Source organism: Phascolarctos cinereus, unplaced genomic scaffold (assembly GCF_003287225.1).
Source record: "Phascolarctos cinereus isolate Bilbo 61053 unplaced genomic scaffold, phaCin_HiC Scaffold_5;HRSCAF=322, whole genome shotgun sequence".
NCBI classification, from domain to species: Eukaryota; Metazoa; Chordata; class Mammalia; order Diprotodontia; family Phascolarctidae; genus Phascolarctos; species Phascolarctos cinereus.
This window is the reverse complement of record NW_027555958.1, coordinates 213,093,321-213,111,637: the sequence shown is the minus strand read 5'-3', so window position 1 is coordinate 213,111,637 and position 18,317 is coordinate 213,093,321. Positions and strand designations below refer to the sequence as shown.

The 18,317-nt window shown below is 34.8% G+C and overlaps 1 protein-coding gene across 1 annotated transcript in view; it reads right to left on the bottom strand.

Moving 5' to 3' along the window:
• BMP5 (bone morphogenetic protein 5) overlaps positions 1-18,317 on the bottom strand; it is a 181,218-nt gene that overhangs the window by 21,792 nt on the left and 141,109 nt on the right. The window contains exon 4 of the mRNA XM_021000507.2: positions 3,210-3,404. Coding sequence (XP_020856166.1) covers positions 3,210-3,404 — 195 coding nt within the window. The remainder of the gene's footprint in view (positions 1-3,209; positions 3,405-18,317) is intronic.

Genomic DNA, 18,317 nt, shown 5'->3' with positions numbered 1-18,317 from the left:
AAGGAAAATGCCACAGTGCAATGACTGAAATCAGACATTTACTTCTCATGGTGCCCTGAGAAGTCACAGACTATCTGGGCTTCCGTTTCATCACTCTGTAAAATGAAGGATTTGGATTAAATGGCCTCTCAGGTCCCTGTACCTCTGTGTCTATAATCCAATGATGTAAAAGGATAGGATAAGGGGTCCAAATATTCTTTGGTGCAACTCTTCCCACCTAACCCTAGTCTACCCACAGAAGTTACTCACAATGTTTTACTATCAACTTCTTTTCTATCTTTTTTACTGTTATCATTTGTAGATTACCTTCATAATATAAAATTTCACAAAAAATATCTCATCTTCTACACTGACTCATTTCTATTTATGTAAAAATTCACTCACCTTCATATTTTACCTATTAAAACACCTTTTTGAGTGTTTTGTTTCCTCTTCTGCTTTATCACTAAGATTGAAAAGGTCCATTATCCAGACACAAATAACCTGCTTTTTCACCTAATGTTGTGGAACTATGAAGTCACAAACTACTTACCATAAGTTCAGCACCTACTATAGTGTCTTGCACATAGTAGGCACTCGATAAATCTTTGTTGAAATGAGTGAATAAATGCACAAAGTGATCAAATTCCTTTTTCTTTTCTAAAAATTAAATGGTGGTTCATATTAGATTAATTTAACACTCCAAATAGTGTTGGGAAACTGGTGAAATGTTCTGTGCTTTTTCTTCATGTGTTTTATCCATCTCTTGTTATGAAAGCACTTTTGTTACTCAAAGGAGCAAGGGGAGGCTAAATGCTGTACACCAATAAGGAAATGGACTTTGTGTGTTTCAGTCTCTGGAATATCTGCCAGCCTCATTATGAACCTTAATGATAAACATGCAATTGTGTTTTTTTCACTTGTAATTTCACAATAAGCTAGGACTTTTAGTGGGGGTGTGGGTATTAGTTAGGATGGCATGTGTTTCTGAGAGGGTCTGGATCTCACTATGGAAATCTCTTCTAACTATGCAAATTGTAACTCCTATAACTGGCAATCTTATGGAGTTGCCTGGAAGTATTTACAGGTTAAGTGATAATGCCCATTATGATAAGTCAATATGTTTCATATTCAGGACTCAAACTCTAATCTTCCCATCTGCAAGGTTTATACTCTTTCCACTATGACTTACTATCTACTAAGCTACAACTATTCTATTACAATTGAGCAGCAATTTTTTTAACTTATTCTGTTATATTAAAGCAGACAAAAGAAATGTAAGAAAAAAATAATTTTTGATCATGCTATTCAGAAAGAAAAAGAATACTAGATTGTGACATATATTGAAAAAGGAAGGATTTCATATAACATTTATTGTCATGCTTTTTATTTTTTAGTTTTGCTGAATGGCTCCCTGCCCCCTTTCTCCTCTATTCTTTGTTAAAAATGAATGGCTTATTGGGTGGGGATGGGAAGATGATATTTTAGGATATAAGGGTGGTATATAAAGAAAAGAAAAAAGTAAGGAAGGATTTTCTAAAGTTATCTCTCTCTCAAAACAAGTGATGAGAATATATTTCAACCAAATGAGATTTCTTTTAAGGAAATTTTTGTTATTAAGAGCTAGCTTGATTTGCAAATTGTAAAAGTTGTTATTTATTCATTAACAATATTGTGGAATCTAGGTCCAACATAGTACAGATCTATCTAAGATCCCGCCACAACAGCTCAGTTGATAGACGTGCTAGCACAATAGACACAGAACAAGTTTTCGTGGCTGGACAGATTCTAGACTGGTTCCACTGGTTCCTTTTCCAATATCCATTTGGGAGTTTTATACACTTACTGGCCTCCAGACTTTTTTTCTGATTATCCTAAGGTAGGTCTTGAGCGGTGCATTTTAGAAGCTGTGATATATTTTCCCCATTTAGTTGTTAAGACTACTGGATAGAAAAAAAATAGGTAATACATATTAATTGGTTTCATTCTACTTAGAATCACACTTGTTTTTCTAGATATTCAGTAGAAGTAAGGGATGACTGAATACAGTAAATAATAGAGATGTGGTTTTTCACTTCAGGATATTTGGGATATTCTAGGAGGAATGATAGCTCTCAAGAAATGTGACTGAGAATACTAGCTAACCCCCTGTTGCGGGTGTAGGAATACTTTATTTTTCCAAAGAACCACATTATAGTGCTGTTTAAAGAACGACTTCTTAAAGCGGAAGTATATTGAAAAGTTAAGATAAAATAATCCTTAAAAAAAAATCCACAGTAACTGTGGAAAATAAGTTGTCATTTAGAATAGTCATGTTCTGTCATCATTTGACCCCAAGAAATATGTTGAAAATGAAGAAATAAGCCGCACCCTATGTCATAGATTTGTTTGTGTCTGCTTATAAAAGTGGCACTCCAAATTGTTTCGGTATGAATGATCCCTGTTAAATTCATGTCCTCTTCCATTTTTAAAGGGATTCTTTGATTTTTGCCCAAAGCCAGCTTTTGAGGAGCAGTTGGCTACATGTACTAGACTAAAATAGGTATTTGTTGGAGTAGCATGTTTGAGGCTTTTTATATATACAGTCAACTGGAAACTCTCTGCTTGTATTCATTTGTCCATTCTGGGCAACTAGGTGACTTAATGGATCAACTGCTGAGTTTGACTTCAGGAAACTTAAGTTCAGATCCAGCCTCTGATACTTTATACTCTGATACTCTGATACTAGCTATGAGAAGATGAGTATTTACATTTATACTTTGTCTGCCTGAAATCCCTTAACTAAAATACGAGGATAATAATAGCACCTATCTCACAAGGTTATTGTGAGGATCACATTAAATAATACCTGCTTACCCATATTTGCTTACTTTACTTATCCGTATTTGAGAGGTCCAAGGGATGTTAGCTCTGCACATTGTATACTTCAGTGATTGGCTAGCCTATTGATCTAGTCATTTTATAATTTCATTGCTGTCAGTTTGATATTAATTTAAACTGAATCAACATTTCAAAGTAAGTTCCACTTTTTTTATTTGTTTGTTAATTTCTTTTTTTTAAAGAGTGGATTACTCAGTGATTCATTGACCAGTACTCAGAGGTTGCTACAACCATTGCCCAATGATTCAATAGACCAAGTAAAGAGATAAAAAAGCTTAGGTTTACTATGGCTGCTTGATTTGGAACAGAATTCTTCTGTTCACAAGTCTAACTACATGGTTTCTCCTTACCTCCAACACTGGACATTCTTGATGAATCCTGGTGATTATTCGATTTATTCCGATTCTGATTTTTCCTTTTGTTAGCTGCTCGGACTGACCGGAGAAGGACTTCACTTGCTTTGAAGAATGCAACCATGAAAGGCTGCTTGGATTGAGGCCCATGTCTTCCTATGAGGCCAGCTGATTTAACATTAATACTGCGCCCTAAAATGAGATACGTAGATCATGATATAGCATAGGAAATGCAAAAAGAAAGTAGGTAGAGGTGGGATTCTCCAACAGAGCCACTTCTAAAGTAAATTTTCATTTCATTGTCAAGATAACACTTAATTCAGGGCAGCTAGGTGGTGCAGTGGATAGAACATGGGCCCTAGAGTCAGGAGGGCTTGAGTTTAAATCCAGCCTCAGACATTTTACACTACCTGTGTGACTCTGGGTAATTCACTTAACCTCAATTGCCTCTCTAATACGATTTCTAATAAAGAATGCATATTTGTAATGATTATGTATGGGCAAATTGTTTCTTTTGTGGATTAACCTGAGATAAGTAGATATAGAGTTAGGAGGGACAGGATATATAGAATCTTAGAAGTCAAGATCACAGAACTTGAAAATTGGAAGGGACCTCAGTGGCCATTCAGTGCAATACTCAACTTATGAGGAACTTGAGTCCTAGAAAGAGTAAGGAATTTAATGAAGATCAATTAATCAATTAACATGTATTAAGCGCTTACGTACCAGGCACTATGCTAAGTGCTAGTGATACAAAAACCAGTCCCTGCCCTCAAGGAGCTCACAATCAAATAGAGGAGATGACATGCAAACAAATATATACAAAGCAAGCTCTACAGGATAAATAAGAAATAATTAAAAGAGGGAATGCACTGGAATTAAGAGGGTTAGAGAAGGCTTCTTGTAGAAGGTGGGATTTTAGTTGCAACTTAAAAAAAGCCAGAGAGGTCAGTAGTCAGAGAGGAGAGGGAGAGCATTCCAGTTATGGGAGACAGACAGAGAGAATGCCTGGAGCCAAGAGACGGAATGCCTTGTTTGTGGAAGAGCCACGAGGCCAGTGTCACTGGATTGAGGAGTAGTATGCAGTAAAACCATGATTTGCATTTTAAGCCATGGACCACTTTTTAAATTTTCTTTTGATTTCTCCTTACTAGCCAGAAAAGTTTCAGTCTGCTTTCATTTGTCCATGCATGCTGAGAAATAGAAAACTAATTAATCATGTTGCTGATGAATTATCCTTGGGAAAATAAATATGTAAAATAACGAAGAGGAAGTGAGCAGAACCAGGAGAATAATTTACACACTGACTCCAAGGTACAAAGAACGAAATTTTTAAGAAGAATTTTAGAGGAGGACAGGAGCAGAAAAGTTTTGTTACCACTTTGTAATTCTAAAGATAAACTTAAAAAAAAAACAGATATTCACAGTTTCATATATGATCTTTATTATTATACTTTGTATATTCATATATTCATATTTGTTAATTATTATTAGGTTTATAATAAAAGAACATTTAAAAAAGAGTATGATTAATAAAACAATAATATATCCTTTAGCCAAAGAGCTATTATTATTAGCTGTCATTGTTGCTGTTGCTTAAATCATATACTCCATTGCTAACCATTGGAACAGTCAAAAAGAGAATTTATTTTCATTGTTTATTCAAAATATGCCAAGAACATGGTCTACTGGAGTTTAAAATTGATTTGTAATTAAAATAAATATTACAATTCAATCTGTTAAAACAATAGCAGGAATAATACAACCTACAAACTGATATTTTTATGCCACCCACTAACTAAATGTCCTGTCATTTTTTTCTAAAGTACATTGAAACGATACTAGATATAGATCCGGAATCTGAGTATTTCAGAGAATCTGCAGCCTAGTTCAAATCCTAACTGGCAACCTAATTGGTGACCTTCTCCTCCCACCATTCCAACCCTCTTTCTACGATTGAACATAGGCCTTTCTGATGTTCCCTGGTACTGGAAACCCGGGACTGGAGAAGATGATTTGCTCCAAATCCTAGCCAACTTTCAATTAAGTTTTGGAAATGCTGTCAGGATTATCAGACTTTGTAGGTCTCTGAGCATGTAAAAATCTCATGTGAATCCTAGAATTGGCTTTTCAGTCTAAAAGTCTATCTAGCCCAAGACAGTATCATCTTACTTAACCTAACTCATGTTACAGGAAGGGTTCCCCAGCCCTGCTTATTTCTAGTGCCTTCTCTCTTTTAATTATTTCCTATTTATCTTGAAGATATCTGATTTATTGATATTTGTCGCAAGTCACTTCTTCCATGAGATTGTGAGCTTTTTGAGGGCAGGGACTGTTATCTCATGTTGTGTCCCCAGTGCTTAGTCCAGTTGCCAGCATATAGTAGACATGCTTTTTTGACAGACCGACTACTTCTCACTTGTCACCAGTCTCTAGGAAAGTATGGACAGAAGACACTTCCCAAAGTCCTAGTTTTAGCCTAGACTCACACTTACTGAGCCTCAGAATTCATTTAGAGTCAGTTCTGGATGGAGAGGTGACCCAGGGCTGAGGACTGCAAATGTCAGTTACAAAAGTCAAATACCCACTCATCCTACCCCTTTCCAAGTAACTACATGTCAGCATGTACTAGTGTCCTCTGGGAAGAAGGACTGAAATTTTATAGGACCAATGTAATTCACATTACCAAGCAACTATATATGGATGGATTCTCCTAATTAGATATTTTTCCCTTTTTGAAAAACATAACTACCAATTGTGAGTGATTGCTACATTGCATCCAAAACAAATGATCAAACTATAAATTTCATTTCATCCAAGTGAACTAAGGAAATTGGTACACTATGAAATGTTAAAACTCTAGTTGCAAGAAATTTGAGATTTCAGAAATGCATGTACAGAAACTACTCTGGATATAGAACTTACTCAACATTCAGGAGTAATATATAATAAGGTTTGAAATCTATTCATGATTGACTCTATTTCTCCTCCTAAGGGAAGTGCATATTTTATTAAAATATTTATTCAGTAAAGACAGTGGAGGAGCCTGACTGTTCTCAGACGTGACCCACCCCAGAAGAAAAGCAAGGAAAACAAGTCCCTGAAATGGCATCAATGACATTTTAGCAAATAAACCCTTGCTCTTAGCAGAATTTATTTTGGCAGCATAAACACTTTTGTGTGTACGTGTATTATGCAGGACCCTCCGACCGTCAGGAAACGAGACAGTGTCATGTGAGGCTGTGCAGCTGTTCGAGAGGGACACAGAGGTCCTTTAAATATGAAGGTATTGGTAAGAGAACATTGATTTGTCTGGGCAGCATCAGTGTCCTCAATGATTGTTCTACAACATATTGGAAAAATTTGCTCGAGAGCTCCAAGGACTAAAATGGTCATCTGCCTTCCAAATGTGTACTGCCACTAGGCTTCATCCAGACAGAGAGAACAGAGAGAGAGAGAGAGAGAGAGAGAGAGAGAGAGAGAGAGAGAGAGAGAGAGAACTCACAAATAACCAGGGCTGTAAACCTTAAACAAATAAGCATATAGGTTTCCCTTTTAAATGCAAACTTACAGTGGCTTTCTGCCAGGGTCTATATTTCTTAGAAAAACTCTATCACTGGCATAAATGAAAGAGGCAGTTTGATTTGTGGCTAAAGCAGTTTCCATTCTACTTCCACTGTAACAAATGTATTAATTCAGCTCAGACTTCCTCCTTCTGGCAGCCCTTTTGCTGTAAAAAGAGAAATTAGAAGTCCCAGCCAAATACCATACCTTGAACTGACCCACTTCAATACATAAACACTTTTACAACATGTTTATTCAGGTGTAGCACTTTAAATTGGTTTAAGATGTTTCCAGTGACAGAGAGCTCAGCAAAGGGAAAAAAGAAGAACTGAGAAAGTTAACAGTTATGGAATAGAATAACTGGCAACCTAGACTGCACAACTTCGAGTCTCTTGTCTCTTTCTCTCTCCCTCTTTCCCTTCCCCCTTCCCCCTCCCATCTCTCTCTCTCTCTCTCTCTCTCTCTCTCTCTCTCTCTCTCTCTCTCTCTCTCTCTCTCTCTCTCTCTCATTGTAAAATGCAATTTTGGAAGCTTTCATTTTGAGTGTGTGTTTTAATGGAGTGTTAATTTAACAGTAGCAAAATTTGCTGCTTGTATACATTTATGGTTGTAGAAATCAAATTTACAATTTGATGCTTTGACTATTAAAGTCCAGCTAAATATTAAAAGTAAAATGCAGTTAGGTCTTCTTTCTATTTGTTAAAATAATCATCAGCATGCTGAGAGGGAAATAAGCTCTCAACACTGTTCCCATCTTCCTTTAGATTTAGAGAGCTTTAAAATATTATTACAATGAATACTTTAATTTTTTATTGGTATGGGATTAATATTTTACTGGCCTGAATCACTTATTAGATTTATGTCCTGAAGACTGAAAAGATGTGGGTAGGTTACAAATCTAGGTTTCTTCAACTTTACAAAGGTGGATATTGTGTGAGAAGCAAAATACCCTTCAAACTAATGTGAACTCCCTTTAAAATAACTTTTAATATTATTAAGTTTCCTCTTGGTTTCCTTTTGACTTCAGCAATGAGGTGGCTATTAAGATTCCACAAGTTAAGGTTTGCTTAGTTACCCCAGGTATCAAGACATTCAGTACAAAAATTAACTTTTTGGCCTACTCCTTTAGACATAGCCTATGTAGACACAGATTATGGGAACCTTGAGGTACTAGATCTTTTGAGAGACCAAAGAGTAATTTTTGTAGGAAGTACAATTTTAAGCCTGAATGAAAGCTTAGAGTATATTTAGCATCCTGCAAACAATATATTTAGTGTATTGTAGATAACAAATCTTTTACAATATTTATTTTTGTAACTCATATTTTATTCCTAACTGTATTGAAGAAGAAACCACAAATGCATACATATTCTGAGATGTCCAGACTAAAGCATTAAAAAAAATTTTTTTTGAATACCACATATGCATATATTGCCATAATGGGCATAAGGGATTAGCTTTTCCAAACCAATCCATAGTTCTGGGTAAATTTATGGCCAACAGACATTACGATTGGCTGTGCACTATATCACCGAATGTGCCTGGAAATAGGAAACTGGGAAACGTGTGATTGGGAGGGGGGAATAGCCAGAAAAAGGAAAGGGGCAGTGGGAATAAATTCAGAAACTCAGGCTTTGGCACCTGAAACAGACTTTTAAAAACAGAAAAAAAAAATTACCAGGAATGAAAGAAACACTCTGTAAAAATTATACTGGTAGAATTTTGGGAAATGGGTAGAATAGACAAGAAAGGTCCTAAAATACATCCATCCATGTTTCAGTCATAACACATTTTTACTTCTCAATTATAATGTGAAAGTATAAAAGAAAAGTTTTAAATGGGTAAGAGACATTTTACTGCTTAGAGGATTGCTCTCTTTACTCAGGAGTTAGTAAAGGTATATATATATATATATATATATATATGTGTGTGTGTGTGTGTAAGGCACATCAGATATGCTTTAATATGGCTGCATTCAGCAGCATGAAGAATGGGGTGTCAAGACTTCCAGAACCCTGACCCAAGTCCTCATAGATTTTTGTTGTATAAGCAGTGTAGCCAGTAAAACCAGTCTTATCTGCCTTAGGTAAACCTAAGAAAATGTCAATTTGCTGTGGAAAGGTGGGTTGGCAAACTAAGGCCCCATCCCAAATCCAATGGTTTTATTTTTCAGACCAGTACTTTTGGAAAATGTGACTTTCAAAATGTTTATTTCTTAAAAACAGGCTTATTAGGGAGACCCTGACATGAAACAGCTCTTTAGAGACATGTTGATATTATAAGGATAAGTGAATCAAAATATGAGCATTTAGTTTCCCTTTAGGATATACAGTTTGGGGGAAAAATGCACTTGGGGGTTTATCAGTCTCCAAACTTTGATATCTCCTTCGAGATGTTAGTATAAATTTGTGTTTGTTTCTTTTCTCCAGCAAACCCCACAGCAACTGACTGCTGTTAACCCAAAACACCTGTGAAGATACTTGAGGCAAGGACTACCTTTCTTTCATTTCAAAAGAGAAGTCAGGTTCAATGTGCTTCACAGGATATTTTGGAAGCTCTTTTAAGTAGGGATTGTTTCATTATTTGTATTTTGTCCCCAGCGCCTAGCAAAGTGCCTGGTACATAGAAGGCTATTAACAAATCCTTTTTGATTCACTGCAAGAATAACTTTTCAGTGCTCCCAGGCAAATCTCTAAGATGCTAAATTGCAGAACAATTGTGAGTCCGCTTTACAGGAAAGTATTTCCCAATGGGAAGTTCCTTATAACCATGTATGTGATGGAGCTGGCTCCTCTAGACTTCGGAGAGCTAAATATTAAATTTTCAATGTGAAAATTTGCACACTGGAAATCTTCAAATGCTACAAATCAGGGCTTGATTTGTTTTTGTTATTGGTGTTGTTGATTATCTAGACTTAAGAAAATTGGAGAAAATGTTGTTATGAGTATCAAAATTGTGTCATGCCTTTTTAGAGAGCTTGTTGTTAAATGTTTATCAACGAACTTCTACTTAGAAATAAATTCACAAGTATGGACCACCAAAAAAAGTTCATTTCATTTTTCTAATACATAAATTATTTTGAACTCTATTTAAAAATATTTTTATTTTGAACTTAACAATAAACATACATATTTCAATAAATGGAGAACAGAAAAATGGATTGTATAAGAAACCATTAAAATCTGTTATGCATAGGTTGGTTTTTAAGAGCTATATCTTAATAATCTGAGTTAATTCTGGTGCTTCTGAAATATGATTTCATAGTTTTCCCCAGTTTGATCTTCAGAGGCATTAGATTTTGTAGCTTTTTCTTTTAACTTGATGATTTAAACAGAAAGGAACTTTTTCTTAGAGCATAAACTAATAATAGTAAGATCATAGTTTAAAGTTAAATGAAAAGGTTAATTTAGACTATTCTAAGTCTTCTCATTGCCCATATTGGGTCTCAATGCAAATTTGAATTAATTATATTCCACACTGTGTTGTCTGAAACACACTTTGGTCGAAAGATGAATCAATTCACCTGGTTTTAAGCTATGCTTTAAAAACATGAAACTATAACTATATGGACTGAATAAATTATTTTAAATAGTTTAAAAGGATTAAGAAGAAAATTTTAACTGACTCTGCACACTTAAACTTATCTTCTCAGGTACGTAAAAATTGGATCTACATATTATTGTGGGTCTCCCAAAATCAGGGAAAACATCTGGTGATCTTTAGCTTTGTAGAATTCAATGGCAATTGATTATTAAAGTTCAGTATGACTTGCTTAAAGAATGAAAAAGACAAGTGCATAGTCCTTTGTAATAAGATAGTTCTCAAGTATGTGCAATGTGATTTATTTTGTATGGGCTTTTGAATACTCAAGGCTGACCTGATTTCAAGCAAGGTGCCACAGATTCTTATTTTGGGCTTCTCCAATTAGGTCAGATTGTATTTATGTGATAACATTTTCTTCATGGACTTGGAGAATCATGGGATTTGGAAGCAGAAAAAAGGACCTCGGACATTATGTAGTCCAATCTGACTCTGAAAAGAAATAAGTTCTATAACATCCCCAATACCTGCCTATTCAGCCTTTACTTTGAGACCTCCAGTGAGGGGAAACCTACTCCCTCATTAAATTTTGGAAAATCCATATAAGACAGGAAATCTTTCCTTATGTAAGTTGAAATCGACCTCTTGCAACTTTGGTGGTTCATAGCTATCCCAGGAGACTAAGCAGGATGATTTAAATACCTCTACCATGCAGGAGTTCTTCAAATATTGGAAGACAGCTATCAAGTTCCACTTAAGCATTCTCTTTTCCAGCCTAAACATGTCCAGGTTCCTTCGAGTCATATTTTTTATGACATGATTTGAGGCCCTTCACTAACAATGAGCCTTCTGCTCAATGTTCACCAGTTTATCAATGTTGTACCTAGAATGAAGCCAACATTTCATTAATAGTTTGACCATGGCAGAGTGCAGCAGGCCGGTAACCTCCCTTGTTCTATAGAGTTGGAGGTCTTTAACATAGGAATAAATGTGGGTCCTTATATACTACTACACTTTAAGGCACCTAATTGTAATTAAAACTGCTGCAAATTTAATATAAAAGACCACCAAAGAGGAAAATGGTAATCTGCCAAAAAAAAAAAGAGAAGAAATTTATTTTCAGAAAATTGTGTGGCAAGATATAGGAGACCTATATTTGATGAATAAAGAAGAGAAAAATAATTCTTAGATTTTTTTTTCTATGGACAATAATTTCAAGTTGAATTCTACCATCTTGACATGAACTCAAAGACAGTAGAGCCATTTGAGAATGTGGAATGTAGCCATAGCCCTTCTCTGCACAAGAAGGTAAGAAGAACCATTTTTAACCACAGGTTCCTAAGAGAAAGGAAGGGGAAAGGTTGATTTTATATATATATATATATATATATATATATATATATATAATTCTCCATAAAGATTCTGAGAAAGGTACAATGTGTTGTACCTTAGAAGAAGTTATAGATGTTAGAAGTGAAAAGGGGTTTATTTGATTGGAATAACAGGAAGAGAAAAAGAGCCTTATGACTAAAGCAGTGACAGGAGAGAAAATTCTAGAGGGTTGAGAATTGAATCTGGTGAGACTCCAGGGAGGATGAATAAGGGGATAGAACCATAAAAGAACAGGGCCAGGGTTTTGTGCCTAGTTTTGGAAGATCTCCAGAAGGCTGAAGTGTTTTACTGCATAAAGAACGGCACTGAGGTCATGGAAAATGATTACGGCTTCTGCTATAGGGCCATCAGTCTGCAAATGAGGAGGCCCAATGTCCCAGGCATGACAAGCCTTAAAAATGAATTTTCAGTTGGAACTTATTCTCAGCTAGTGGAAAGATGGATCTCATGCTAAGAATGTCAGTTTACTTCCACATAAACACTTCCTGTTCAGTAGTAACTTCCCTTTATACACACACACACACACACACACATATATATATATACTATCTTTTCCTCTTGTAGCCCAAAGTTCTGTATGGATATCATTTACATCACGTTAATTATGTCCCAAAGAAGCTGATTGCCAGGAGATATTATAGTCCTTGTTTATTTGGAGAAGGTAAAAATCACCCTTTCATAAAATAGTAGAAGTGGTAAATTACTCATTTTTAATTTTCTTATTTTATGCACATATTCAAAACACAGCAATAGTCTATCCTCAACCAAAGTAACACATATCTTCCTTTTAAAAACATTAAAATATAAATTTTAAATAAAATTCTGAAGTCAAGAAATAATTGGCTAACTTCAACCAAATGGTTTTAAGAATGATTTGTATATGTTCCAATATCAATAAAAGGAAGCTTTTCAGGCTAAAACTAATTTAAGTTTGCTTCTCATCAGCAAATTAATTTAACTTACTACCCTGTTTTAACTATAATTGGTAAGAGTGACTCTGAAAGACATTTAAAGTCAAGTTCTTTTGAAAAGTTATTAGCATATGAAGAAGACATGTCTCTCTACAAGTATATGATGTATTATTTTTTTTAAAATTACCATGCAGAGAAGCATGGTTTGTTAAATGTTTGACATTCTCTTTCAACTAGATGCATTGAACTGTGAAATAAATATATGATTCTCCCAGAATTTTTGTAATACCAATGCCACAAATACTGAAAAGAAATAAATGACTTTGATACCTAGTAATGAGAATAAAGGAAAATAATATTCTAGTGAGAGAAAATGTGATAAAGTAGATAATGGGTTTAAATTAAAGTTCAGAAAGCCTGAGTTTAAATCCTAACTGAGGCATATTACTAGCTGTGTTATCTTTAGGGAAAAAAGTCCCTTAACCTCTCAGTGCCCCAGGGAACTTTCTAAGACATGAATGAAATCCCAAGTGTATGGTGGAGGTGAGGGAGTTGGGGGGAAGGAGGGCAGAAGCCAAGCTGATGGAGTAAGGCAGGACTCCCTCAAATTGACCTCCAAACAACTATAAAATAACTCCTTAAAATTAATTCTAGAGTGGCAGAACCAACAGAGTGATAGGGTGAAACAACTTTCCAGTACAACACAACTTAGAAGGTCAACAGGAAAGATCTGTCTTACTTGGATAAAGGGAAGCACAGTCCATTGCAGATGGCATCTGAGCAAGCAGTGGGCTACACCGTAGCAAATCAGCAGCAAGACCCCAATCCCTGGCATAGATCAGCTCCAATGTCCCAAGCTCCTGACAGCAGGGTAGAGGCAAGATGCCATACCCCTTGTCCAGCAGGCCAGTGGCAAGGCCCCATGGCCTTGGCACAAGAAGCTTAGCATAGTGCCCCTTTCACCCCAGAAGTGGAACCTATTTTGTTGTGCAGTCGTTCAGGCATCCAACTCTTCATGACTTCATGGCACACCAAGCCCTTCTGCCCTCCACTATCTCTCAAAAGTCTGTCCAAGTTTCATTGTATCTATAACACTACCTATCCATCTCATCCTCTACTACACCATTTTCCTTTTGCCTTCAATCTTTCCCAACATCAGGCTCTTTTCCAACAAGTCCTATCTTCTCATTATTTGGCCAAAGTATTTAAGCTTAAGCTTCAGTATTGACCTTCCAGTGAATAGCCTGAATTCATTTATTCAAGTATTAATTGATTTGCTCTCCTTGCTGTCAAATGGACTCTCAAAAGTCTTCTCCTGCACTACAGTTCAAAAGCATAGATTCTATAGTGCTCAGCTTTCCTTTAAAGGCCAATTCTTACAGCCATACATTGCTTTTGGGGGAAAAAAATCATAGCTTTGACTATAGGACCTTTGTTAGAAAGGTAATGTCTCTAATTTTAGTATACTGCCCAAATTTGCCATGGTTTTACTAAAGCATCTTTTAATTTATGGTTGTAATCACTGTCTGAAGTGATTTTGGGGCCAAAGAATATAAAATCTAACACTCCTTACATTTCTTCTCCTAACTTTAACATAAAATTAAAAGTAATGAAATAGTCTAGAAAAATGAGCCAAAAAAGAAACAAAACAAACTAAACAAACAAACAAAAAAGAACCTGAACATGGAATGGTACTATGTTGACAGGGAAGATCAAAACACAAATTCAGAAGAGGACAACAATGTCAAAACTGCTACATGTGAAGCTTCAAAGAAAAAAAAATGTGTCTCAGGCCCAAAAGAAACTCCTAGAAGAGCTCAAAAAAGATTTAAAAACTCAAATGAGAGACGTAGAAGAAAAATTGGGAAAAGAAATGAGAGTGACGCAACAGAATCATGAAAAGAACAAAAATGGAAAAAGATGTTCAAAAATGTACTGCAGAAAAGAACTCCTTAAAAACTACAATTAGCTAAATGGAAAAGGAGGTACAAACTCTAACTAAAGAAAGTCCTTTAAAATTAGAATTAAGCAAGTAAAAACTAATTAACTCTATGAGTTTTTTGAGAGTCCATTTGATATGAGATATCATGAAACAATCAAACAAAATCAAAAGAATGAAAATGTAGAAGAAAATATAAATATCTCATTATTAGAAAAACAACTGACCTGGAAAATAGATACAGGAGAAATAAGTTTAAAATTATTGCACTACCTTAAAGCCATGATCAAAAAGACTCTGCACATCATATTTCAAGAAATTATCAAGGAAAACTACCTCAATATCCTCGACCCAGAAGATAAAATAGAAAGTGAAAGTATCTCCTGATCACCTGCTGAAAAAGATCCCCAAGTGGAAACTCCCAGGAATATTATAGACAAATCCCAGAGCTCCTAGGTCAAAAAGAAAATATTGCAAGCAGCCAGAAAGAAACAATTCAAATATCATGGAGCCACGATCAGGATTACACATGCTTTAGCAACTTCTGCATTAAAGGACTGGAGGGCTTAGACTATAATATTCTGGAAGTCAAAGGATCTAGGATTACAACCAAGAATCACTACCCCATGAAACAGAGTATAATCCTTCAAGGGAAAAATGGACATTCAATGAAATAGAGGACTTGCAAGCATTCCTGATCAAAAGACCAGAGCTGAACAGAAAACCTGATTTTCAATACAAGACTCAAGAGAAACACAAAAAGGTAGACAGGAAAGAGAAAATAAGGGATTCAATATGATTAAAGTGTTTACATCCCTACACAGAAAGATGATGTCTGTAGCTCTTAAGAAATAGTATACAAAATATCTTTCTTTTAAAAGTGTAACAATATCTTTGGCTTTTAAATCATTTATATTTTCCAATCTATCCCCCCTTCCTCCACCTCCCAGAGAACCATTCTCTATAACAATGAATAAAAAAGAAAGACAAAAAATTTAGAAATATGGTATAGTGGAAAGCACACCTGTTCTGGAGTCTAAAGACTTCAAATCAAATGTCACCTCTTATACTTACTACCGTAAGACATTGGACAAGTCACTTTACCTTTCTGGGACTCAGTTTCCTCAGCCGTTAAAGAAGAACATAAGACTAGATGGCTTTTGAATGACATTCAGCTGCATATTCATGATTCTCTGACTTAAAAAGTTAGACATTATATATAGTCAGATATATGCATAGAGTCCCTACCTCTGCAAAGAAGTGGAGGAGATGCTTTTTAAATATCTCTTCTCTGGTATTAAGGGTTTGGTCACTATAATTTCATGGCACTCATTTTTGCTGGTCCTGGTATTATTCTGTCTATTTGCATTGTTGTAGTCATTATGTGTATTACTTTTCTGGTGATTTATTCTTTGCTTTGCATCAGTTCATATAAATCCTTCTGTGTTTCTCTGTACCTACCATAGAGCATCATACTCATTGCTTTATATAAAGAACCTGGTAGCATCACGAATAAAATATTAGATAGTAGATTCCAAAAAAAAAGAAAAATAAAGAAAAATAAATAGTATACATAGACAGAGGGCATGGATATACATTGACTTTGATGCAATGATATCCAAAAAAATCCCAAACCAACAAAACTAAGGGGTGAGAAGGATGATTGCATTGGGAGAAGAGGGAAGGGATAGCTAGAATGAGGTAATTATCTCACAGAAATGGAGCAAATGACCTATTACAGTGAAGAGAAAGATGGAGGGGATGGGTATTACTTGGACCTTACTCTCATTGGAATTGACTCAAAGAGGAAATAACATATTCACTCAGTTGGGTGTAGAAATCCATCTTACTCTGTAGGGAAGTAGGAGGGAAGGTAGACTGAAGGAGGCAGTAGTCAGAAGCAAGACAGACTTTGTAGGAGGAGGAAGAACAGGAGGAGGATGAAGAAAGAGATAGAAAGAGAGAGACAGAGAGAGAAATAGAGAGACAGACAGAGAGACACAGAGGGAGAAGGATATATGGAGGAAAAATAGAATGGAGGAAAATATACAGATCATAGTAATCATAACTATGACTGTGAATGGGATGAACTCACCTATAAAATGGAAGGAGATAGCAAAGTGGATTAAAAAACAAAATCTTAAAATATGCTGCTTACAAGAAACATATCTGAAACAGAGAGACGTGCACAGTAAAGGTAAGAGGTTAGAGTGGATTCTCTTGTGCTTTGACTGAAGTTAAAAAAAACAGTGGTAGCAATCATAATGTCAAAGCAAAAACAGATTTAATTAAAAGAGGTAAGGAAGGGAAGCTACATCTTGTTAAAAAAGGTATCATAGGCAGTAAAATAATATGAATATTAAACATATATGCAGAAAATGGTATAGCATTCAATTTTTTAAAAAAGAGAAGTTAAGTGAGTTACTGGAGGAAATAATAAAACTATACCACTCAGGGACCTCAATTTTTCTCTTTTAGAACTCAATAAATATAACAACAATAACAATAAACAAGAAATAAGTTAAGAAGGTGAATAGAGTTTTAGAAAAGTTAGATGATAGACCTCTGGAGAAAATTAAGTGGGAATAGAAAAATATACCTTTTCTCAGTAGCGCATGACACCTACACAAAATTGCCAATATATTAGGTCATAAAAACCTCACAGCCAAATACAGAAAAGCAAAATTATTAAATACATCCTTTTCAGATCATAATACAATGGAAATTACATTCAATAAAGGGCTATGAAAAGATAGATTAAAATTAATTTGAAACAATCATCTAATCCTGAAAAATGAGCAGGTAAAAAAACAAATCATAGAAATAATCAATAATTTCATCAAAGATAATGACAACAATGAGACAACATACCAAATGTGTGGGATACAACCAAAGCAATTCTTAGGGGAAAATTTATATTTCTAAATCTTACATCTATAAAAGAAAGAAAGAGCAGATCAATAAATTGGGCATGCAACTAAAAGAAAAACTAGAAAAAAATTAAAAATCCCAATTAAACACCAAATTGGAAATCAAATGAGAGTTTAATAAAAATTTAAAATATGAAAACCATTGAACTAATAATTAAACTACGAGCTGGTTTTATGAAACAATAAAATAGATAAATCATTGGTTAATTAGATTTTTAAAAAGAAAAACAAAATTACCAGTATCAAAAATGAAAAATGCAAATTCACCACCAATGAAGAAGTAATTAAAGCAATCATCAGGAGTTATTTTGTCCAGTTTTATGCCAGTAAATCTGACAATCTAAGCAAAATGGATGAATATTTTTAAAATATAACTTGATTTTACAGATAAACAGAAGAGAAAATAGAATACTTAAGTAACCCTACCTTAGAAAAAGAAATTGAAGAAGCCATCAGTGAACTCACTAAGGAAAAATCCCAAGGGCCAGATGGATTCACAAGTAAATTCTACCAAACATTTAAAGAACAATTAATTTCTGTACTATATAAATTACTAGGAAAAATTAAGAACTCCTACCAAATTCCTTTTGCAACACAGATATAGTATTGATGCCTAAACCAGGAAGAGCTAGAATAGAGAAAGAAAATTACAGACCAATTTTCCTAATGAATATTGATACAAAAATTTTAAATAAAATAGTAGCAAGGGGATTACAGCAATATATCACAAGGATCATATACTATGACCAGGTGGGATTTATGCTAGGAATTTGGGAATAGTTCAATATTAAAAAAAAAACTTTTAGCATGATAGACTATATCAATAACA